Source organism: Macaca thibetana, chromosome 6, assembly GCF_024542745.1.
Source record: "Macaca thibetana thibetana isolate TM-01 chromosome 6, ASM2454274v1, whole genome shotgun sequence".
Taxonomy (NCBI): Eukaryota; Metazoa; Chordata; class Mammalia; order Primates; family Cercopithecidae; genus Macaca; species Macaca thibetana.
In genome coordinates this window covers 68830696-68853591 of record NC_065583.1, presented here as the reverse complement: position 1 = coordinate 68853591, position 22896 = coordinate 68830696, and the positions used below count along the sequence as shown (strand labels likewise).

At 35.9% G+C, this 22896-nt stretch overlaps 2 protein-coding genes across 16 annotated transcripts in view; both read left to right on the top strand.

Moving 5' to 3' along the window:
• Positions 1 to 22896, top strand: part of SRP19 (signal recognition particle 19) — an 823764-nt gene that overhangs the window by 661577 nt on the left and 139291 nt on the right. The window lies entirely within an intron of this gene.
• Positions 1 to 22896, top strand: part of APC (APC regulator of WNT signaling pathway) — a 143417-nt gene that overhangs the window by 37289 nt on the left and 83232 nt on the right. For 12 of the 15 annotated variants that reach the window (XM_050793029.1, XM_050793026.1, XM_050793021.1 and 9 more), the window contains one exon: positions 12813 to 12965. The exons of the other annotated variants lie outside the window; for them this stretch is intronic. In XM_050793029.1, the coding sequence (XP_050648986.1) occupies positions 12831 to 12965 (135 nt within the window). In that variant the 5' untranslated portion in view covers positions 12813 to 12830. The remainder of the gene's footprint in view (positions 1 to 12812; positions 12966 to 22896) is intronic. 15 annotated transcript variants of the gene reach the window in all.

Below are 22896 nucleotides of genomic sequence, written 5' to 3'. Positions count from 1 at the left end.
AGGGGATATAGAAGTATAGACCTGAAAAGAGTGAGACAGAGAAAGAAGGACAGCTAGTAGAAACATGTTCTCAAGTTGGCCATCACTTTGGACAGTTGTGGTTTGACCTGCCAGGACTTTCTGAGGGACCATATAGAATGTAACTCTGAATTGTCCACCCAAGGGTAAGATTTGTATACTAGCTCCTGTTCCCCTTTGGTCAATAATTGCCCCATTAAGTGTTTAGTCTTTTATTGGTTGTACATGCATTAATGTTGGGAACACAGTGAGGTGTCAGAGATTCCCTAGGACAGAAAACAAAGGATACCTCGTGCCCCTGATGTGCCTTTCATTTCCATCTGCAGTAAGCCGATTGCTGCAGCCAAGACAGTGTGAAGTGGGACACAAAAATCTATTTGTATACTGATCCTATTTACCCATTCTCTTGAATAGTCCCCCCTTTGCTAGATAATAAGCTACCTGAGAACAAGGAACTTGTCAACTTACTTTTCTCCCTATATTATTTTCCCAGAGCCACTGTAACAAAGTACCGCTGACTGATAACTTAAAAGAATAGAAATGTATTTTCTTACACTTCTGGAAGCTGGAAGTCTGAAATCAATGGGTTGGGAAGGTTAGTTCCTTCTGATGAGGGAGAATCAGTTCTGTGTCTCTTTCCTAACTTTTAATGGTTGCCTGAAATCCTTGGTATTCCTTGGCTTGAAGCTTCCTCACTCCAATCTCTGCCTCTATTATCACATGGCATTCTCCCTGTGTGTCTCTGTGTCCCTGTTTCTTCACATGGTCTTCTTACAAGGTTGCTGAATTATCTTGTAAGCAGATATTCATTGTTAATTAGGTTCTTGGTTTTATCATCACTTAATTTATATCGATGTATCAGCTACTTCTGACATAGTCTGTAATAGAAACTGAGAAACATTAAAGCAACATGGCCTTATTAAATTTCTCTTTGTGTCTTTTAGACTTGTTGTAACACCATTTCTTTTTTTTTTTTGAGACAGAGTCTCGCTCTGTCGCCCAGGCTGGAGTGCAGTGGCCAGATCTCAGCTCACTGCAAGCTCCGCCTCCCCGGTTTAAGCCATTCTCCTGCCTCAGCCTGCCGAGTAGCTGGGACTACAGGCGCCCGCCACCTCGCCCAGCTAGTTTTTTTTTTTTTGTACTTTTTAGTAGAGACGGGGTTTCACCGGGTTAGCCAGGGTGGTCTCGATCTCCTGACCTCGTGATCCGCCCGTCTCGGCCTCCCAAAGTGCTGGGATTACAGGCTTGAGCCACCGCGCCCGGCCTAGACTTGTTGTAACACCATTTCTATGGGCACTCTATTGAACCTTGATCTGTCATTGTCTTACCAGTCATTGAATTTAGGGCCCACTCTAATCCAGTATGACCTCATCTCAAACTTGATCCATTTATGAAGACTCTGTCCCCAAATAAGGTCATATTTGATGTAACACTGTTTGGGGGTTTTTTTTTTTTTTTTTCCCCTCTGTTGCCAGCCTAGAGTAGCTTCTGGGCTCAAGCAGTCCTCCCAACTCAGCCTCCGAAGTAGCTAGGATTACAAACATGTGCTTCCACAGCTGGCTAATTTTTAATTTTTTTTCTTAAGGACAGGGTCTCACTATATTGCACAGGCTGGTCTCGACCTCCTGTCTACCAGTGATCCTCCCACCTCAGCTTCCCAGAGTGCCGGGATTACAGGTGTGAGCCACTGTGCTCACACCTATAACATACCTTTTTATGAAACACAGTTCAACCCGTAACACTCCCTTAATACTTGGTACCTTGTGAATAATAAGATACCTAAATATGATACATTGTGAATAACAAGGTGTATTGTTTTACTCTTTTAATGGAAAAGTCATCTTAGACATTCTCTGAATTTGTGCCCTCTCTTTCTGTTGTCTGCCCTCTGTGGCTGATAATGCACCCTTTCTGTTCCTTCTTACATGTATATTTGTCTTTTATGTGGCTATCGCTGAGTAAAGCATTTTGGGAATTACAAAAGCTAAGTATTAGATATAGACCTTGTCTTCAAGATGTTTATGCTCCAGCTGGGAAGACAAAACACCCCAAGGTAAAATGGAATAATTAGAGAACAGTTAGGCCAAATCGTATAGTATTTACTGTTCAGTTAGCAGGAAGATTCATTATTGGCCAGAGATGTCAGGAAGGTTTTGTGTAAGCAACTGAGCTGGGCCTTAAAGGATGAGGATATCTTATAAGAGCAGAGGAAAAAAGGATGTGGTATTCAGAAAGGGGAAGAGTTATAAACAAAAATGCAAAGGTAAGAAAGAGTTTGTAGAGAAAAGTGAGGAGAGACTTACTTGAGGAAGGTTATCTTGGAACTTAATAGGCATTAAGTTTGGAAGGTAGACTATTATCAGATATAATAGATTGTGAACACTGGACCGAAGTTATACAGTCTTTAAGAGCATGAGCATTAAAAACAAATACAGATTTGAATTCTGGCATAGCCTCTTGATCTGTGTTCTTAGGAAAGTTATCTACTGTTTTGAAGTTCCATTTTTCTTAACTCAGAAATGCATAACACTACCTCATAGGTGGTTGTGAGGATTAAATGAGTTAATATATAGAAAGCATTTATAGTACATCGGATATTGTAAGTACTAAATAAATATCAGACTTTCTGAATTTCACATATCAAATACATGAAAAATTACAAAGGATTTGTAATTTATATATATATAGGATTTAAATAATATGCTGTAGTCAGTAAAGAGTTATAGAACTTCATATACTTTTCCTTTTAAAAACTTTTTAGTACAATATCTATGAAAATTAGTCATGTTCTTGACTACAAGACAAACCTTTAAAAATTTTCAAATGGTAACAATTTTATAAGCAATAGTCTTCCATTAATCTAATAAACAATATATCAATGACAATAAAAAGATGACTCAAAAAGCCTTATATACCTAGCAATCGAGATGAATCTTTGAAGTATCCCCTAGATCAAAGAGGAAATCAAGATGGAAGTTATGAGTTATCTAGAAATAAAGAGAAGAACTCTTCATACTAAAACCTGTGGAATGTAGATAAGGCTGTACTAAGAGAAAAACTGATGTCCTTAAAATTTATATTATTAAGGAAGAAACGAATAAGTGAATGTTTAAGTGAGGAAATAAACGAATTAATATTCACTTTATTATTATTATTATTTTTTTGAGATGAAGTCTCACTCTGTCGCCCAGACTGGAGTGCAGTGGCACAATCTTGGCTCACGGCAACCTCCACCTCAAGCAATTCTCCTGTCTCAGTGACACCCCCACCACCCCATAGCTGGGACTACAGGCATATGCCACCACACCCAGCTAATTTTTGTATTGTTAGTAGAGACAGGATTTCACCATGTTGGACAAGCTGGTCTCAAGCTCCTGACCTGCCTCCCAAAGTGTTGGGATTACAGGCATGAGCCACCACGCCAGCCTTTCACTTTAAATAACTAAGTAAACCAATGGAAAATAAGAGGATATAATTAGTAAAGATAAAGAAATTGATAAAATAGAAAATAAAGTAGTGGAAAGGATATGTTGATGTTTTTGTTTGTTTTGGTAAACACCAATAAAATAAATGAAACCCTAGAAAGTTTAAAGGAATAAAAGACAAACAGAACACCAATGAGAAAAGATACCTTCAGATAAAGAATTTTTAAATGAGAGAATATATACAACTCCGACAATACATTTGTAAAACTAGAGGAAATAGTTTACTAGTGAACTATTAATGAATAAAATTAATACAAGGTGGAGAAAGCATGAAAAGACTAAACCTCAGAAGAAACTTTAAAATACTTTAAAAAAATCTTAGCTCTAAAATGGCACCTCTTTTGAGTATCCATCACTTTGATAAGAAAAAAGGCACCTTCTGATTTGAATTCTAGCTGACTTTCAAAGGATAGATACTATTCAAACTATTCCAGACCATATAAAAAGATGAGACATCTATCAGTTCATTTTGCAAACTAGTGTAAGCTTAATTCAAAACCTTATTTCAAAATACTATAAAAATTTAAAACTATATGTTTTCTCTTTTAAAATTCTAAGTGAAATATGAAGAAATCAACAGGCTCATTAAAGAATAAGACATGAACAAGTGGGGTTTATTTCAGGAATGGAGGATAGGTCAACATTCAAAAATCTTATAACTGCATCAAGAAATTAAAAGAAAAACGATTTGATTATACAAAAAAGTACTATTTATGTTCAGCAGCTACTACTAATAAAAACTTTAAACTCAAGGGAAAATGCCTAAACATGTTAAAAAATTTACTGAAATCTAAGAGTAAGAATATCAAATAGTGAAATAATATGCCATTCTTATTAAAATTGAGAATAAAATAGTTTAGGTGACATTTTAAAGTTTCAAGCTAACAATAAAACGTGAAAAAGAGGTGAGGTATAAATGCAGGAAAGAAGAGTCACAAGTATCACTTACAGATTATATGATTGCATACCCAGAAAATCCACTGGAAATCCTATTAGAATTCATAGAATCATCTGATAAGGTGGCCACACAAGTATTATGGGTTAAATAGAGTTAGTAGCTTTTATATGTAGTAACAATATTTGTTTTTCTTTATTTCTTTTATTAAGAGATGGTGTCACACTACGTTACCCAAGCTGGTCTCACTCAAGTGATCCTCCGGCCCCAGCCTTCCAAAGTGCTGGGATTACAGGCATGAGCTACCACGCCTGACCATTAGCAGTATTTGGTGTGGGGTGGTGGTGGTCATTCACAGCAACTCAAATAGCCAAAAGCCCAGGGATATATTTGATATGAAATGTATAGAGGCATAGGACCTTTTTCTTGAGGGGGGAAAAACCCTGGGAAATTTGATTGCAGAGCCTGAATTATTCATGAGATGTAGTAAGACTTAGTATGGAAATGTGAGCCTGTCTGAAATTAATATAAATATAATACAGTTACAGTTCTAAGTATGTATGAGAATTGAGCATATAAGAGATACATTTCCATTCAGTGGAAAAGAAATGGTTTGTTTAATAGTGCTGATGTAGTTGCACTATTTGTTACTACTTTCAGTTATCCATACGAAACACAATAAAGTTAGACCACTACACTCATGCCATACACAACAATAAAAATGCCTTATGAATTAAAGATCTAAATATAAAGTAAAATTTCTTATTCAAGCTAGTGAATTAATCTCCCAAATTTATCACCTCTTTCGCATAAGACCCCATTAAAGTGATAGTAAAAACAAAATAAAGATGTGAGCTTACAATGCCATAAAGAGTAAGAGACATTCAAATTGACATTGTAACAAATTTCTGGAAGATGAAGAAATTGTGGGAATTAAAATTGATTGCTGAAAAAAAAAAATCAGGGATTCTAAGACTTCCTAGTTCTCTGTTCTTTCCAACATGGCAGGTTGGAAATTTAGTATTTAAAAGTAAAATACTAATTTTAGTATTAGGAATTTCTTAATGGCCTTTGAAATTATTTGGGTTACCTTGGGGTGTTTGAAAACCCAAATTGGGAAATTATGCTTTAACCACCAGTTTTTGTAAATTAAGTTTTATTAGAGCACGGGCATGCCCATCTAATTATGTGTTTGGGGCTGCTTTTGTGCTACAGCTACAAAGTCAAGTAGTTGCAACAGAAATCATATGACCCACAAAGACTTATAGTATTTATTATCTGGCCCTTACAGTAAATGCTTGCCAACCCCTGCTCCTGGTAATTGGGATGGGCGTCTTGAGACCTGCCCACACTTGGTATGGGCATGGATAGGTCTAGCCAGTGTTATGTAGCTATTTACAGAATGTAAGCAAAGGAAAGAGTGGGGAAAGAATGCAACAGACAGAAGACTGAATATCACCACCTAATGGGGCCTTAGTAGGGAAGAGAAAGAGAAATAGAAAATGGTTGTTAAAGAGAAAAGAATTAAAATGGATGAGGTGAATTCTGCTTGGAATTTAAAACTTTTTTGTGTATTACTGATTTTGTATCTGGCAAGCATAAAATTTTTATATTTCTAAGATTTTTCTATTTTGTTTCTTTCCAATCATTACACTTTCTCTTTTTTAAATTTTACTGTGTGAATTAGGACTTCCAGGATTACGTTGACTGAAAGTGTGGATAGTAGACATCTTATTCCTGATTTTAAAGAGAATGTCTGTAACATTTCACTATTAAGAATGAAGTTTACGGCTGGGTGTGGAGTGCCTGTAATCCCAGCAGTTTGGGAGGTGGAGGCAGGCAGATCACTTGAGGTCAGGAGTTTGAGACCAGCCTGGCCAACAAGGTAAAACCCCATCTCTGTAATCCCAGCTACTCGAGAGGCTGAGGCGTGAGAATTGCTTGAACCTGGGAGATTGCAGTGAGCCCAGATCGTGCCACTGCACTCCAGCCTGGGCAACAGAGCAAGACTCCATCTATTAAAACAAACATACTAAAAAAGAATGAAGTTTACAAAATTAGCTGGGCATGTTGGCTTGTGTCCATAGTCCCAGTTACTCTAGAGGCTGAAGCAGGAGGGTTACTTGAGCTAGGGAGGTCAAGGCTGCAGTAAGCCTAGGTGACAGAGCAAAACTCTGTCTCAGAAAAAAAGAATGAAGTTTACTTTAGCTTTGACAGTTTCCCTCCTATTTCCAGGTTTTTATAGAAAGTTTTTTCTTTGAGATGGTTTTTCTTTAGTATTTTCATGTAGCAAGTGACACACATAAATGATCTTATATTGCACTCTACTGGCATTTCTGGAATAAACTCAGCTTCATTCTGCTGTAGTTTCTTTACTGTGTGCTATTGTATTCTGCTTCCTGATAATTTCGTTTAGATTTTTTGAATCAATATTTGTAAATATTAGCCTATAATTATTCTTTTTCACACAATCTTTGACCTTTATGTCATGGTTAGATTGGCTTCATGGAATGCATTGGAAAATATTTCCTATTCTTCCATCCTTGGAAGCATTGTGTAAGATCAGAATGATTTGTTCCTTAAAAGTTTGGTAGAAGGTGTTTGCAAAACCATTCAGATATGGTGTTTTGAAGGATTTGGAGGAGGAGGGCAAAGATATTAATACTTACTGCTCCAATTTTTTTTTTTTTTGAGATGGAGTCTTACTCTGTCACCCAGGCTGGAGTGCAGTGGCGCGATCTTGGCTCACTGCAACAACCTCCACCTCCCGGGTTCACGGCATTCTCCTGCCTCAGCCTCCTGAGTAGCTGGGACTACAGGCTCACGCCACCACGCCTAGCTAATTTTTGTGTTTTTAGTAGAGACAGGATTTCACCATGTTGGCCAGGATGGTCTCTATCTTCTGACCTTGTGATCCACCCTCCTTGGCCTCCTAAATTGCTGGGGATTACAGGCGTGAGCCACCGGACCTTGTCCAATTTTTTAATAGTTGTAGAACTATTAAGGTTTTTCTGCTGCTTCTTGAATCAATTTCCCCTCCCTAGAATCTTTGTTTTAGTATGTTTGGAGGTTGTTTTCTTTTTTCTCTCTCTAATCATATTTAGTTTTTTTGTTTTTGTTTTTTTTAAATCCAACTTTTTCTTTTCTTTTTTATTTTGGTTCATTTTAGAGGGTTTTCTTGTTTTTTTTTTGTTTTTTTTTTGTTTTTTTTTTTTGAGATGGAGTCTTGCTCTGTCTCCCTGACTGGAGTGCAGTGGCACAGTCTCGGCTCACTGCATCCTCCACCTCCTGGGTTCAAGCTAGTCTCCCACCTCAGCCTCCCGGGTAGCTGGGATTACAGGCATATGCCACCACACCTGGCTAATTTTTTGTATTTTTAGTAGAGACAAAATTGGGTGAAACCAACATGGGGTTTCACCATGTTGGACAGACTGGTCTTGAACTCCTGACCTCAAGTGATCCACCCACCTCAGCCTCCCAAAGTGCTGGGATTACAAGCGTGAGCCACCACCACCTGGCCAATGCTTTGCTTTTCAAACTTTTCAAAGGGTATGTAATAAAAAGGAAGACTTACCACCAGACACTATACCTTGATTCTATAAGCAGTGACTGTATTTTTGAATGTTCTTTAAGTGATATTTTTTATCCTTTTGCACTCCTTTATTTTTACTGGAGCAGTAGGGACCACATGAGACATTAGTGATCAGCATTCTTTTTTTTTTTTTTTTTTTTTTTTTTTGGGTTGCGGGGGGAGATGGGCTTTTGCTTGTTTTTTACGTTTGTTTTGTTTTTCATCAACTTCATTTTTACATCAGCCTCATTCTTCTTAATACCGGTGTAGTATTTCATTGTAGAGATGTGCACTATTTTAACGCAGTTGTGCTTTTATAGCAAATAGAAATTTTCCCATTTGTTTGAAGGTACCCTAAGAATCTCCTTTATTACTCCTAGTCTAGTAACGGACATCATTACTTTAGAGAACTCTACTTGGCCCTCTGTGTGTCTTACACCCATTAAATTAAAATGTTCCATACCATCCTTTGAAGAGGATATATGCCATTTAAATATCTTTACTTAAAAAAATAAAAGTCTGCTCTCATAAGCAATGAAATGTTTTTCAGACATTTAAATCTCTGTTCCTTTCTGCAGGTTATCCTAGTGTGTTTTATGAGTAAAAATGCAGTTTTTACTTTTTCTTCATGGCTGTCCCATTTCCCAGCACCACTTTAAATTCCATCTTTTTATGAATATTGAGATACTGCTTTTATATACTGAATTTATATATATTTACTTCTGGATTTTAAATATTGTGTTCTCGTGGTTGGTCTATTCATGTACCGGTATTGTAGCTTTTTAAAAAACTTTTAATTTTAAATAACTTTGGACTTACAGAAAAGTTGGAAAAATAGTACAGAGTGTTTCTATATACCTTTTACAGATTCCCCAGATGATTAACATCTTATATATCCCTACTACAATTATCAAAACAAAAAAACTGATCTATTGGTACAATATAGTTAACTACATATATATATGGTTTTAATTATAAAGGCTTTGTACATTATTTTAATATGTAGTTTACTGCCTGCTCTTTAATATTTTCTATTTTTTTTAATATCTAGCTGCAGGAAATAAAAACTTTATATAGGGTTTTTGTTGGGACTGTAAAATTTATAAATTAGCTTAGGGAGAAATGGCATCTTTATGTTGCTGAATCTTGGTATACCAGAATAAGATATGCCTTTCCATTTGTTGAAATCTACTTTTCTATCTTTCTCGTATATGTTTTGGACTCTTTTTGTGCAGTTTATGCCCAGATATTTTCATTTTTTATTGTAAATGGGATCTTTTCTTTCATTTATCTTCTGTCTGGTTTCTCTCCCCTATAAAGGAATGATTTCTGTATATTTGGTACTATACTATATTACCAAATTACATTATTATTATAATATTTCATTGATGCTTTTGTATATTCCAGGTATATAGTTATGTGGTCTGTGAATAATGTTCCCTTTCTAATTTTTTTCTAATTTTATTCATTAATTTGTGTTGACTATTGTGACTAATAGAATGGTACCCTGACTGTAAGAGTATATCCAGTGTTTCCACATTAAGTATACTGTTAGCCTTGGGGCTGATAGATCATGTTAAAGAAATGTTCTTTTTTATTCAGTATTTTCAACAAGAATGGGTATTGAATTTGTAAAATGTCTTTTCATCATCTTTGGCATGAACATACGATTTTTTCCCATGTAGATCTATTATGTTAAATGATATAATTGATTTTCTAATAGTGACTTTTTCATGGTAAATTATAATAGATTTTTCATCTCTTTTGGGATCAGTTTTGATAGATTATATCTTCTAGTAAATTATCTATTTCGGGTGTTCAGATTTGTTTGCATAGGGTTGAGCAGAGTCGTCTTTTATGATTCTTTTGCTTTCCTGCCTTCTTACTCATATTTTCTTCTTATTTCATTTCATCTAAAATGCTGGAAAATATATCTTTGTTTTTCCATGAAAACAAAATAATAAAAGCAGCTCCATTGATGTAAAAAAGAAGTGATCTCGAACTTCTGAAAATAATAATCCTCCACATTTAATTCTGATTATCTTTCGCCAGCCCGAAATTTTTTGCTTCCTTGCTTTTATTTCTCACAATACTTGTAAATTTGTTTTCTAATGAACATTTGAATAAAAGTCTAGATAATAGTCCTTGTGCTTTCTTCTCCCCTACCTGACACTTACAAGGTGGAGCAGTGTCTTTAGTGGTCATCTTAACTGCAGAAAAACAAATTGAGAGGTTTGCATGCTCTCAATAAAGTGAAAGATTGGGAGGTTTTCCCCATTTCATGGTGTGTGGCAGCTGTAATGTGATCACACAAGTTTCAAATTTTAAAAAAAAGTTTTAAAGATGTATTTGGTATGCAATTCTTATAATTGAAAAAAAAAAAGACATTCCAAAGTAAATTTACAATTTCACAAATTTTGTATGACTTCAGAAGTTTTGGATTAGGGAGGGATGGCTGCAGCATCCTAAAACAATATAAGTTTGGGTATTCTTCCATGAAACATCTTATTTTTTCCATAAAATTAGATTATTTCTAGAGCAGAAAAAACTTTAATGATTGGGATTCTGGAGTTGGGGGAAAAAAAGATGATTAAAGGTTTAATTCTTCATCTGAAGAGTCGATTTTTTTATTCCTGTAATAAAGAGTACTTTTAGCAGTCTCTGCTCATCTTGCGCATCTGGCTCTTTTCATGATTGTGTAAGGTTATAACTTCTGTGTCTCAATAAACTTGTGTGTGTCCATTTTTTTTCTCTGTTACTACCTTTTCTCTTATTTTATTATTTTGATGTAAAATTACCTGTTAATTTTATTTGAAATGAGAAATTTTAAGGCTCACATTATTCAAATTCTGTCAGATCCCTACCTCTGTCATATGGTTTATAATGTGCTGGGTATTTTCAGACCTGCTTATTAATAAGATGTAAAACAAAATAATGATCACTCCTGTGGATTTTTCCTTTATTTTTGAGATGTCTCCTATGGCTGCATTACTTCTTTACCCCTTGTCCATTGGTCAGAGGAGGTGTCTTAACTATAGGTGAACACTATATCTTACTGAAGAGGTTATGTTACATGTATATTTTCATAATATAACTTACATTTACATAGTACTTTTATTTTTTAGCCTACCTTTTGTTATTAATCCTAATAATATCGCTGTAAGTTATGTTAAAGCAGATTGTGAATGTTCATTTACAAATTGTGAAATGAATTAAAATGAAGGGGCAAAGATTAAATCATGACCAGGCCTGAAATTAACACACAAGACTCAATTTTTTTCAACCATAAAGACTTCGTAGGTGATCCCCGCCCGCAGGACTCCCCTTCCTCCTCAGATGTCATTGGATTGTACCAGGTTTACTGTTGATTCTAGCCATTGTAGAACTAACTAGATCTAAGATAAGTCCCTTGATTTCCTTTGGTAGAGTCTTCTAATTGCTGAACTCCAATACTGTCATGACTAGCCAGTGTTACAGCCTGTCTGCCTTATTCTATGTAGTGGATTTCATATTATAGAGGCATGTTTTTAATGTCAAGATCTTTATTGCTTAAGTGCAAACTACTTAATACTTTTTAGCTATTAAATAATTAAGATAGGCAGGATTTTATTTATTCCAAAATGATTTGACCTAAACTAAAGAGAGAATGTGGATCTCCTGAATCTTACTTGGTTAATCTTAATATAACTCCTAGCATTCTCCATCCTGGCTAACACGGTGAAACCCCGTCTCTACTAAAAAATACAAAAAAAAACTAGCCGGGCGAGGTGGCGGGCGCCTGTAGTCCCAGCTACTCAGGAGGCTGAGGCAGGAGAATGGCGTGAACCCGGGAGGCGGAGCTTGCAGTGAGCTGAGATCCGGCCACCGCACTCCAGCCTGGGTGACAGAGCGAGACTCCGTCTCAAAAAAAAAAAAAAAAAAAAAAAAAAAAAAAAAAAAAAAAAAAAAACTCCTAGCATTCTATAATTCTTCCTAAAGTCCTCTTATTACCTGGCTATCTTCTGTATCTTCTTTGTCTCCCCTCTTCTTTCCCAGTCATAATGACTGCCAGACTCTGCTTCATTTCTCTTTGACAGTCTGTACTTCTCAGGTCATCCATTCTCTTTAGGTGTCTTTTGGCCTCAGTTTGAGCACAGCAGATCCCAAGACCACATATGCCATAGCATGGGCTATTATAGTCAACCTTTTGAATAAATGTGATTGAACTTTATGTTAGTAATTCTTATTTACCATCTTCCTATCAAAAAGGCTTAAAGTCTTCATTTAATGCTCTCCTTCATGTCCATTTTGTTAAATGATTGCCTTTTAATGAGATCTTAGAACTTCAGAACTGTTTCACTATGTAGGATGTGTAAGATTAGCCTTTTATCAAATGAAAAGTGTGAAATGGAATATGTAATCTCAGTCCATTCTGGCTCTAAAATTCTGTGACTATCAGATAAAATTCAGAAATAAAATAGTATTACTAATATACATAAATTTTTATCATAATTATATTTCCTAAGTTTTGCCTGTAAGAATGGGTAAAATATCTTTAAAACCTTGAAGAAAGTATTACTTGATAGAAAGTTTAATCCATTTGTGAGAAGACACATGTATTCAGGCACAACTGAAGTTCTCTCTTCTATTTTAATTTCATTTGTCTTAAACTGAGACTCCACTGTTTCATCCTCTTAGAAAGATGCTGCTACTTGAACAATATTGTTTGGAGACCAAAAACTAGCATATTAACACAATTCTTCTTAAACGTCTTAAGAGTTTTGTTTCCTTTACCCCTTTCTTAAAAACGAGCAGCCACTAAATTTTTTAGTAGTGAATTTCAAAATCCTTTTTAACCTTATAGGTCCAAGGGTAGCCAAGGATGGCTGCAGCTTCATATGATCAGTTGTTAAAGCAAGTTGAGGCACTGAAGATGGAGAACTCAAATCTTCGACAAGAGCTAGAAGATAATTCCAATCATCTTACAAAACTGGAAACTGAGGCATCCAATATGAAGGTATCAAGACTGTGACTTTTAATTGTAGTTTATCCATTTTTATTCAGTATTCCCTCTTGTAAACTTGGGTAAGACACTTAAAAGTGTATTTTAAGCAATAATATGTAAACTCTTTCTTGCAAAAGTTAGCATTTATATTTTTAAATAAGATACATTGAATTCATTCAGTGAATCATATAATGAAAATAAGTGTATAACTCCAATGGCTAGTTAGTTCTTAGCTCTTTTTAAGATTAAAGAGAAGAGACCAAATATAGCATCACTATACTGAGGCAAAGTTTTCTGCATAGTTCATAGAAACTAGCCTCATGATTTTAGAATATATCTTGAATATTAAGTATAGTCTTCCTCCCCAACTCCCTCAGATCTTGTCACCCCGTAAGTGCTGCAATGATAGGTGATCAAGAAAATCAGGATGCCCTACTGGGAAGAGCCATGAACTAAAAGTCAGTACGTGGTTCTATACCTGGCTTTGCCACAAACTGAGGTATATATGACCTCTGTATATTCTTCAGGACTTAAGTTGTCTTATTTGGCAAGTATAGGCGTCACGCTAGTCTAGATGATGTCCATGGCATCTTCAGGCCCTAAAATTGGCTTGCCAAATAGTACTGAAAAGTTCTGATAACCTCCAAGAAAAGTTAGAAAATAGTGTGTAGTGGGGAAAATGTTCTAGTTTCAAAATAATTGAGGTTAAACTTTAGCTGTTTTAATTCCCAGTTGCTTAGGCAGATTCTCTTCTGACTGAATTTAATAACTTCATAGAATTGGGCATCATCAACAAAAATGTTACTTCCACCGTGTGTGGTGGCTAAGGCCTGTAATCCCAGCTCTTAGTGAGGCAGAGGCAGGAGGATAGCTTGAGCCAAGGAGCTCGAGACCTGCCTGGGCGATATAACAAGACCCCATTCTCAAAAAAAAAAAAAAGTTACTTCCTTTATTTAAAAAAAAAAAAAAAAAAAAAAAAAAAAAACTTCCTGCTTTTTGTTGTTTCTGCCTCTTGGCTATTTTAACATTTGAGTTCCTGGCCCAGTTCTTCCTGTCTGCTCACTACTCTTATTCCTTACTAATTTCCTATTCTATCCTAGTTTCTTTCCTGTGCATTTCAAGGTTTGCCTTATTCTCCAGACTTGTGTGTGTCACTGAGGTAACTGTTTCTGCTTCTCTTTTACCCTTTATATTCAGTATCATCACAGCTCAACCTTTGCTCATGTGTCCTATTCTGTCTTTCCATCCCTCTATCAATCTTTTCTACTCTAATTACCCTCTTGTGTGGTAAAAACTATCCCCAGCAATTACAGACATCCAAGATACCTACTTCCAAATCCCTTGGGAAATAAGGTAGACTATAAACAAACATTTTGTTCTTTCCACAAACTATGGGTGACCTAAAAAGACTTGCATTAGTTGCCTAACAGGTTAAAAAAGAGTAGTTTGGTATTTTAACATTGATCAACACATTACATTTCAAATCGTTATACTAGGCATGTATTTTTAAAAGTTTTGAAATACAGAATTAAAATATTCTTTCATCTACTTTAGTATGGTATATTTTGCAGAGAACTCCTCCTGGCACGCCTGTTTAGATAGTACATGTCTGTTTTGTAGTATAGAACTCTGAGATCTCTTTTTTAAAGTTTCTGTTTAATTCCTTGAGCAAATTCAAAACTCATATTTGAAAGACAGTGTAACTTACCCTTAGATCCATCGCCACACTGAAGTGGAATGTCTCTCAGAGTGACAGTAGAAGTCACACCCTCAAATTTCTATAGTGGAATATCTAGTTGATCATTTATATGTGTGGTATAACACAAGTTGAGTATCTCTTATTCAAAATTGCTTCAGACCAGAAGTGTTTTGAATTTTGTATTTTTTCAGATTTTGAAATATTTGTATTACACTTTGTGAGCATCCCTAATTCAAAAATCTAAAATCTGAAATGCTCCATTGAGCATTTCCTTTGAGTGTCATGTTGGTGCTCAGAAAACTCAAGACTTTGGAGCATTTCAGACTTCAAATTTTCGGATTTAGGATGCTCAACCTTACATACATCAGGAATAGTGGCACTTCAGATATACCTGAAACCAACCATAAATTTATTTTACTCAGCATGTACTTCAACAGACATCTTGTGAATCCATTAACGTATTTCCTTAGAATTGGACATGTGGTACCATAACAATTGCAGCCCTATAATGAAATTATATCTCTTTTTAAGGTTTTATGCTGTGAAACAGCATAAACCATGACCTGTTTATTTTGTCTTAGAATATTGTTTTGTGTAGACGCTTTTGAAACCATTGGCACTTCCTACGGTGGATTAAGATTAATCCAACACAGTGGTTATTTCCCCCAAAGTCACTTGCTAGACTTTGTAATACCTTATATAAACTCGAATCACGTTTCCTGGTCATTAATCTCTTTACCTCCAAAGTAAGCAAAAGGAGGCTGGGCATCGTGGCTCACACCTGTAATCCTAGTACTTTTGGAGGCCAAGCAGGAGGATTGTTTGAGCTCAGGAATTTGAGTCCAGCCTGGGCAACATGGCAAGACTCTGTTTCTACAAAAAAATACAAAAATTAGCCAGGTGTGGAGCACATCTGTGGTCCCAGTTACTTGGAAGGCTGAGGTGTGAGGATTGTACTCCAGCCTGGGCAAAAGAGCCAGACCCTGTCTGAGAAAAAGAAAACAACAAAACAAAACAAAAAAACAGCAAAAAGTGTGTCTCCTCCAACTGGATTACTTAAAGTCTAAAATTTATGCAATAGTACCATCTAGTGGCAAAAGAGGACACTGCTTTGCTATCTGATTACATGTGTCTTTGTAGCAGCCAGGAAAATAAGTGTTTAAGGGTTAGGGAAATGTGAACACTGTGTATTAAGGAAATATTTATTTTTAAGTATAATGATATTATTGTGTTTGTGTTTAGAAAGAATCCTTGTTTAAATATACATATTGAAATGTTTACAAAGAAGTTGTATGATGTCTGAGCTTGATTTTCAAAATAAGTCTGGTGCAGAGGGGTAGAAATAGAGAAAGTGGATATGGGTGTAGATGAGACGCAACTGACCATGAATTGATAATTGTTGATGTGGGGTATGAAGGTACATGGGGGTTTGTTACAATTTTCTGCGCATATAGGTATATGTTTGAAATTTTTTGTAATGAAAATAAAATAGAGATTACATGGAATTTAGATGATATGAAATCGGATAAATGCAGAATTGCAGCCAATCTTAAAAAAAGTTATGTGGTTTAGATTTTACTCCAGGGCTAGAGCCCTCCCCCCAACTTTTTTTAGATGGAGTTTCGTTCTTGGCACCCAGGCTAGAGTGCAGTGGCACAATTTCAGCTCACTGCAGCCTCCACCTCCTGGGCTCAAGCAATTCTCCTGCCTCAGCCCCGGGAGTAGCTGGGATTACAGGTGCCTGCCACCATGCCCGGCTAATTTGTGTATTTTAGTAGAGGCAGAGTTTCACCATGTTGGCCTGGCTGGTCTCAAACTCCTGACCTCAGGTGATCCACCCGCCTCGGCCTCTCAAAGTACTGGAATTACAGGCATGAGCCACCATGCCCAGCCTACCTAGAGCTGTTTAGTTGACTTTAAAATGCTGAGCATAGTAACAAGGTAAAGATAGCATTATAGAGATAAAAAGCTGAAAGGTGGCATGGTGTAGGAAGAATTATCTATAGGCAAATTATTAATCAAGCATTTACCTCTTTGTTGTAGTTTGACAAAATTTAATATTTATAAATTGGTCTATAAACTGTAAAACAATATACATGTAAAGTACACATTTTCAGAAAGTAAGAAAAAATAAAAATCGAGATCAGCATTTCAGACTGTATTTTGAAGATGTAATTATCAAGTGTACTTGTATCTGGTAATGAAAAGCATCTTTAACTATGATATACTGAAATAAATATAAGTGGGTCAAGTAGCAGCCTCTCTGAAATGACAGCGTTGCTCGTAGATAAATATCACTGGTATAACCACAGCACATTTCATCTCTAATGAATAATTTTCTTTCTTTTTTCTTTTTTTTTTTTTTTTTTTTGAGACCGAGTCATGCTCTGTCACCAGGCTGGAGTGCAGTGGCACGATCTTGGCGTTCTGCAACCTCTGCCTCCCGGGTTCAAGCTAATCTCCTGCCTCAGCCTCCCTAGTAGCTGGGACTACAGGTGCACACCACCACGCCCAGCTAAATTTTGTATTTTTAGTAGAGATGGGGTTTCACCATGTTAGCCAGGATAGTCTCAATTTCTTGACCTCGTGATCCACCTGCCTCAGCCTCCCAAAGTGTTGGGATTACAGACGTAAGCCACTGTGCCCAGCCTAATGAATAAGTTTCTAATGTTTCTAAAATGTTAAAATTCTTTTAAGACAATATTATATGTGATTATATAATGTAATTAATCTTTTCAAACTGAGCCTCCAGAATTTTAAAATACAAATGAATATTCTCTCCTTCAAAATTACATATGTATTTAAAAGCTGCCATTTCTCAGATAACTTTTTGAAACTTTTTTTTTTTTTTTGGAACTGCTTTGCAATTGTGTTCCATTTTCTTTTAAAAACTCTTCAAAATTAAGGGCCACTTCTAGGTTGTATGCAGTATGCAGCCCCCAAGCAATATGTCCCACTCAAAAACTAGAAAACACTGGATAAAATACAAAAATCATAATTTTAAGGACATTGGAGGACTGTGGAATCATCAAGCTCTGTATTAACTATAATTCCTAAGAGGAAAGAACCCTTTCTAGATAAGCTGAGATTACTGGTAATTTTCTTCCCGGGGGATATTGATTCTGGGTACAGATTGAGATTCATCATTGGCACAAGCAGAAGGACTTCACTGGGAGAAAGAAACTCTTGAGGCCTTTCTGCAGGTATGAAAGAAAAAGAAAATGAAATTGTTGGCAGCCTCGACAAACATGAGGGCAGATGTAGAGATATTAGCATTTAGAAGAGCTCTAAATACATGGCTCATTTTTACCATGTGATATTGGCCAAGTCTTGTAGTACAGGAGACTTAGGATAGACTAGAAAGGCAGAATGTTAGCAGGCGAAGTCCTTCTAGAAGGAGAGACATGTTACTTTCGCACCACAGGTCTCCTCAAGTCATTTGCCAGATTTTGAATTTTGTAGAGCAGGAGATTAAAGACCTGAGTTTACAACCTCCAAGAGATAGAACATTTAAGGCTAGAGAGATAAGTGCTACCAGAGAATAAGGCTGACCTGGAAAGGCAAAGTGAAATATCCCATATTCCTGCAATGCTTAGGAAACACCTATTAGAGGAAGACCTACCTAGTATATCTGGTTTTCCATTCAAGATAAATATCAGATTTTGATACTGTATAGGGTAAGAAGTTAACTGCTGAGGAGATGGAGACCTTTCATATTTCCTATCTGAATATAGAGGGACACACTCAAGGAACTGGGAAACCCAAACCAGTTGTGAACTTAAAATTGCAACTAGGTCCCAATCCATTTTTTTCCTTTTTTTTTTTTTTTTCAAGATGGAGTCTCACTCTGTCGCCCAGTCTGGAGTGCAGTGGCGCAATCTTGGCTCACTGCAAGCTCCGCCTTCTGGGTTCACGCCATTCTTCTGCCTCAGCCTCCCAAGTAGCTGGGACATCAGGCGCCTGCCACCACGCCTGGGTAATTTTTTGTATTTTTAGTAGAGACAGGGTTTCACCGTGTTAGCCAGGATGGTCTTGATCTCCTGACCTCGTGATCCACCCGCCTCAGCCTCCCAAAGTGCTGGGATTACAGGCGTGAGCCACTGCACCCAGAGGGTCCCAATCCATTTTTAGTTGCTAATTGGATTGAGGAGATCAGACCCCAACAATGGAAAAGGCAAACTCTCTAGGGGAAAATACTGTCAATCATCTAAAGTCTCTTTTTTTCTTGTATACACAGTTGGCATATAGTCAAACGTTATATGAAATGCAGAGAAACTGGAAGATTACTGATAATCAAGAGAACAAATAGGTAATAGGAGCAAATTCAAATGATCCAGAGGTTGCAGTTAGTAGTCAAGGATTTTAACATAAGTATTATAAATGTCTTGAAAAAAAAATGAATGAACAGATAGAAAATTTTGACAGAGAATTGGAGTCTATAATTAAAAGGAAGCAAATGGATAGTCTAGAACTGAAAAATGTATTTGAAATTAACATTGGATGGGCTTAACAGCAGGCTGAACAGTGAATTAGTGAACTAGTGAGAAGACAGAATTAGTGAACTTGAAAAAAATCAGTAGAAAATATTCAAACTGAAGCACAGAGAAAAAAATGGTAAAAACAAACAAATAAAAAAGACAAAACAGTGGCTTCTAGAAGAAAACATAGGTAATAGCTTCCTATCCTGGGAGTAGGCAAAGATTTCTTAAACAGAATGCCAAAGCACCATAAATAGAAATAAATTTGATAGACTACATTAAAACTAAGAACTTTTGTTCATCAAAAGACTTCAGTGTGCTTCTAGAAGAAAACATAGGATAATCTTATCTATGTGGCCTTGGGTGGGCAAAATTTCTTAGGACACACAAAATACTAAACATAAAAATGTATAAGATAAACTTCATCAAAATTAAAAACCTATGCTTTTCAGAAGACTTCATTAAGAAAATGAAAAAGTAAGCGATGGAGGAGAAAATACTTGCAACACATATATCTGACCAAAAGCTCAGTTCAGAATATATAAATAATTCCTTCAGAATATATAAATGATTCCCACAAACCAGTAACAAAAAGACAATCCAGTTTTTAAAATGTGACCCAGGGACTTGAAAAGAAAATTCAGAAAGAAAGATAAATGGCAGATAAGTCCATGAAAAGGGATTCAGCATCGTTTGTCATCAGGGAAATGCAAAGACTATTTCACTCCTACTCAAATGACTGATGTTTAAATTAATAGCCTCCAGACTGGTAACAGCCCAAATGCCCCATTAAAGAGGAGAAAGGATAGATACATTGGGCTGTATACAGTGGACTACTACATACTATACAACATTTAAAAATAATGAACTGATAAGGCAACAGTATGGACAGATTTCACAGATACTATGTTGAACAAAAAACGTGAGACACAGAGTCTTATATACTGTATGATTCCATTTATATGAAGGTCAAGAAGATGCCAAACTCTTCTGATAAAAAAGCCAGAATAGTGGTTACCTCTAGGAAATGAAAATTGGTAAAAGGAACTTGAGGGAACCCTCTGGGGTGCTAGAAATGTTCTGTATCTTCACCTAGATAGTGATTACATGGGTGTGAAAATCTAGGATTAGTGTATTTTACATATGTATGTTGTGCCTCAATAAAACAGGAAAAAAATTACTTGAGGTCAGTTTTTATTGTGGAATAGCCATAAACTATTCATGGCAAACTAGTAAGTAATGTAGGTCATATTGGATGATATCGTCTTAAGGCAAAGTAACTGGATGTGACTGTAAATATATACAGATTTTGTTGATGAAGTTCATAACTCAAAGCACTTACAGATATAATGTAAGTAACACATCATTGGAGTAAATTAGTAGCTTTCCAAGGTGACTGCTTTGAGAATCTTTTTAAAAATTGTTTAACCTTAAATCTTATTTACCTGTATGATTATAGCTATCAATAGATTTCTAGCAATGTATACAGAAATTTTTAAAAATAGAATTTTATTACAAGTTGAGTGTATTCACTATTTTATTAAATTAGGAAATGTGGACAAAAAGAAATAATCAAAATCACCTATTTTTTTAAAAAAATTTATATCCCATCACCAGAGGTAAAAGTAACCTTTGATAGTATATATATATTCTTTTCTCTATACATTTATGCAAACTTGCATTTGATGACATCATATTTTACAGCATAATTTTTTTCTGTGTAATTTATTGTCATCTTACATCAGATTATGTATTTTACAGTTGCATAGTGTTCCATTGTATGTACAGCTAAAAAATGCTATGGCCTATTTAATACTTATTGTTGGACATCTGAATTTATATAGCTTTTTCATTTTTTTTAAATATTTTATTTTTTCTTTATTATTTCTTTTTTAAAAGACCATTAATGTAGCATTAGTTTTGAAAAAATTAGATGTATGTCCAATGATGTACCAAGGATTTTTTATTATGATTTTTAAACTTTTAAATCTTTGTAACTTTTCTAAAAACAAGTAGGATTTTTTGTTATACATATTGTTTAAAAAGTATGACACAACAAGTAAAAGAGAAATTGCTTATAATTTCAGTCTCCATAAAATAACACTGTTAACATCTTAATGATTCTGTTTTCAGCATCAACATCCCCTGAAAACTTGTTCAAAATGCAGATTTTCAACCTCTACCCCAGGCTTACTGAATCAACAATCTATGTTTTAACAAGGTCTTCAGGTGATTCTGATCCATGGTGACGCTGGAGAACCACTACTATAGGCTTTGGAGAAGAATCTTAGAGACTTGATCAAAGCTGTGCTTTAAAAAGATTGCTCTGACAGCTCTGTGCGAGATTGAGCCACTTAGGAAATTATTTTCGTAGTTTAGGTAGGGTTAATAACAAGATAGTGACAGTAAGAATATGAAAGAGGTAGCTCTAAGAGAGATATTAGAGGGAGAATCACTGGAATTCCATAACTGGGAATGTGAAGGAGGAGGTGCTAAGGATTTACGCTAGAGGAGAAAGAGAAGGCTAATGCCATTTAACTGAGAGAATACAAGGCAAAGAACAAGCTTTATTGGGACAAAATGCCAGTTCAGTTCTGGACATTTAGAGGTATGGTGCCTATCATACAGATGTAAAGCGTCCATCAGTTGGTTGGAAAAGTGAATCTGAAGTTTGCAAGTAAGGTTAGGATTTGAGACATGTCATTGGAAATTAACTGCTCAAGGGTAGTTGTTGAATTGTGAGACTGGAAGCCTGAGAAATAGGGATAAGATTAAAAGGATTATTGAAGGACTAAAACAGTAGCAGTGGATAGAAAGAGAATTGAAATCCTGGAAAAATCACAGTAGTCTCCAGTGAAAGTTCTTAAGTGGAAGAGATGGTGCGCTGAAGTTTATAGTCGACATTTTGGTGGGCGTACTCACATTCAGTAAAGGAAGTTATCCCTGTGCAAATTTGTTTTCTAGTCCACAAATGTAAAACACTCTGGAATATTTTGAAAATAATACAGTCACCTTCATGCCCCCACATCTACTTACCCAAGCCTTTCAGACTCCAACGTGGCCTATTATTTGAAGGTCAGATACTAAGGCTATTTATTAACATAGGAAATTCTAGGGTTTGGGGGCGATTTCTTTTTGTTTTTTAGCTGGGGTCTTACTCTGTCACCCAGGATGGAGTGCAGTGGTGAGACTGTGGCTCACTGCAGCCTCAAACTTCTGGGCTCAAGTGATCCTCCTGGCTCAGCTTCCCAAGTAATTGGGACTACAGGCTTATGCCACCACTTACAGGTTTTTTTGTTTCTTTGTTTTTTGTTTTTTTTGTTTTTAATTTTTTAGGGACAGTCTTGCTCTATTGTCCAGGCTGGTCTCAAACTCCTGGACTCAAGTGACCCTCCTGCCTTAGCCTCCCAGAGCGTTGGGGTTACAGGCATGAGCCACCATGAATGCTTACAATGTCACTGTCAAGATAAATCAGTGAAACTGTCTTTGCTCCATTCACTAACTTTTTGATAGGTTTTCCTTTTAATGTGTTTACAGATTACTTTTCTTATAGGGGAACACTCCATTTAGATACAGAGTTGCAAGTGTTCAAATACTTTGTCTTGCATTCGGGAAACCTGATTGGCCAAAGAACTATGCTAGGAGCTAGAATGGAATGCCTCAGTAAATGGAAAATAATATAAATTATTATTAAGTAGCCTGCAATAAGAGCCAAAGTTCACAAATGTAATGGCAGAAAAACTGGTAGAAAAATGAAAGTTTCTAA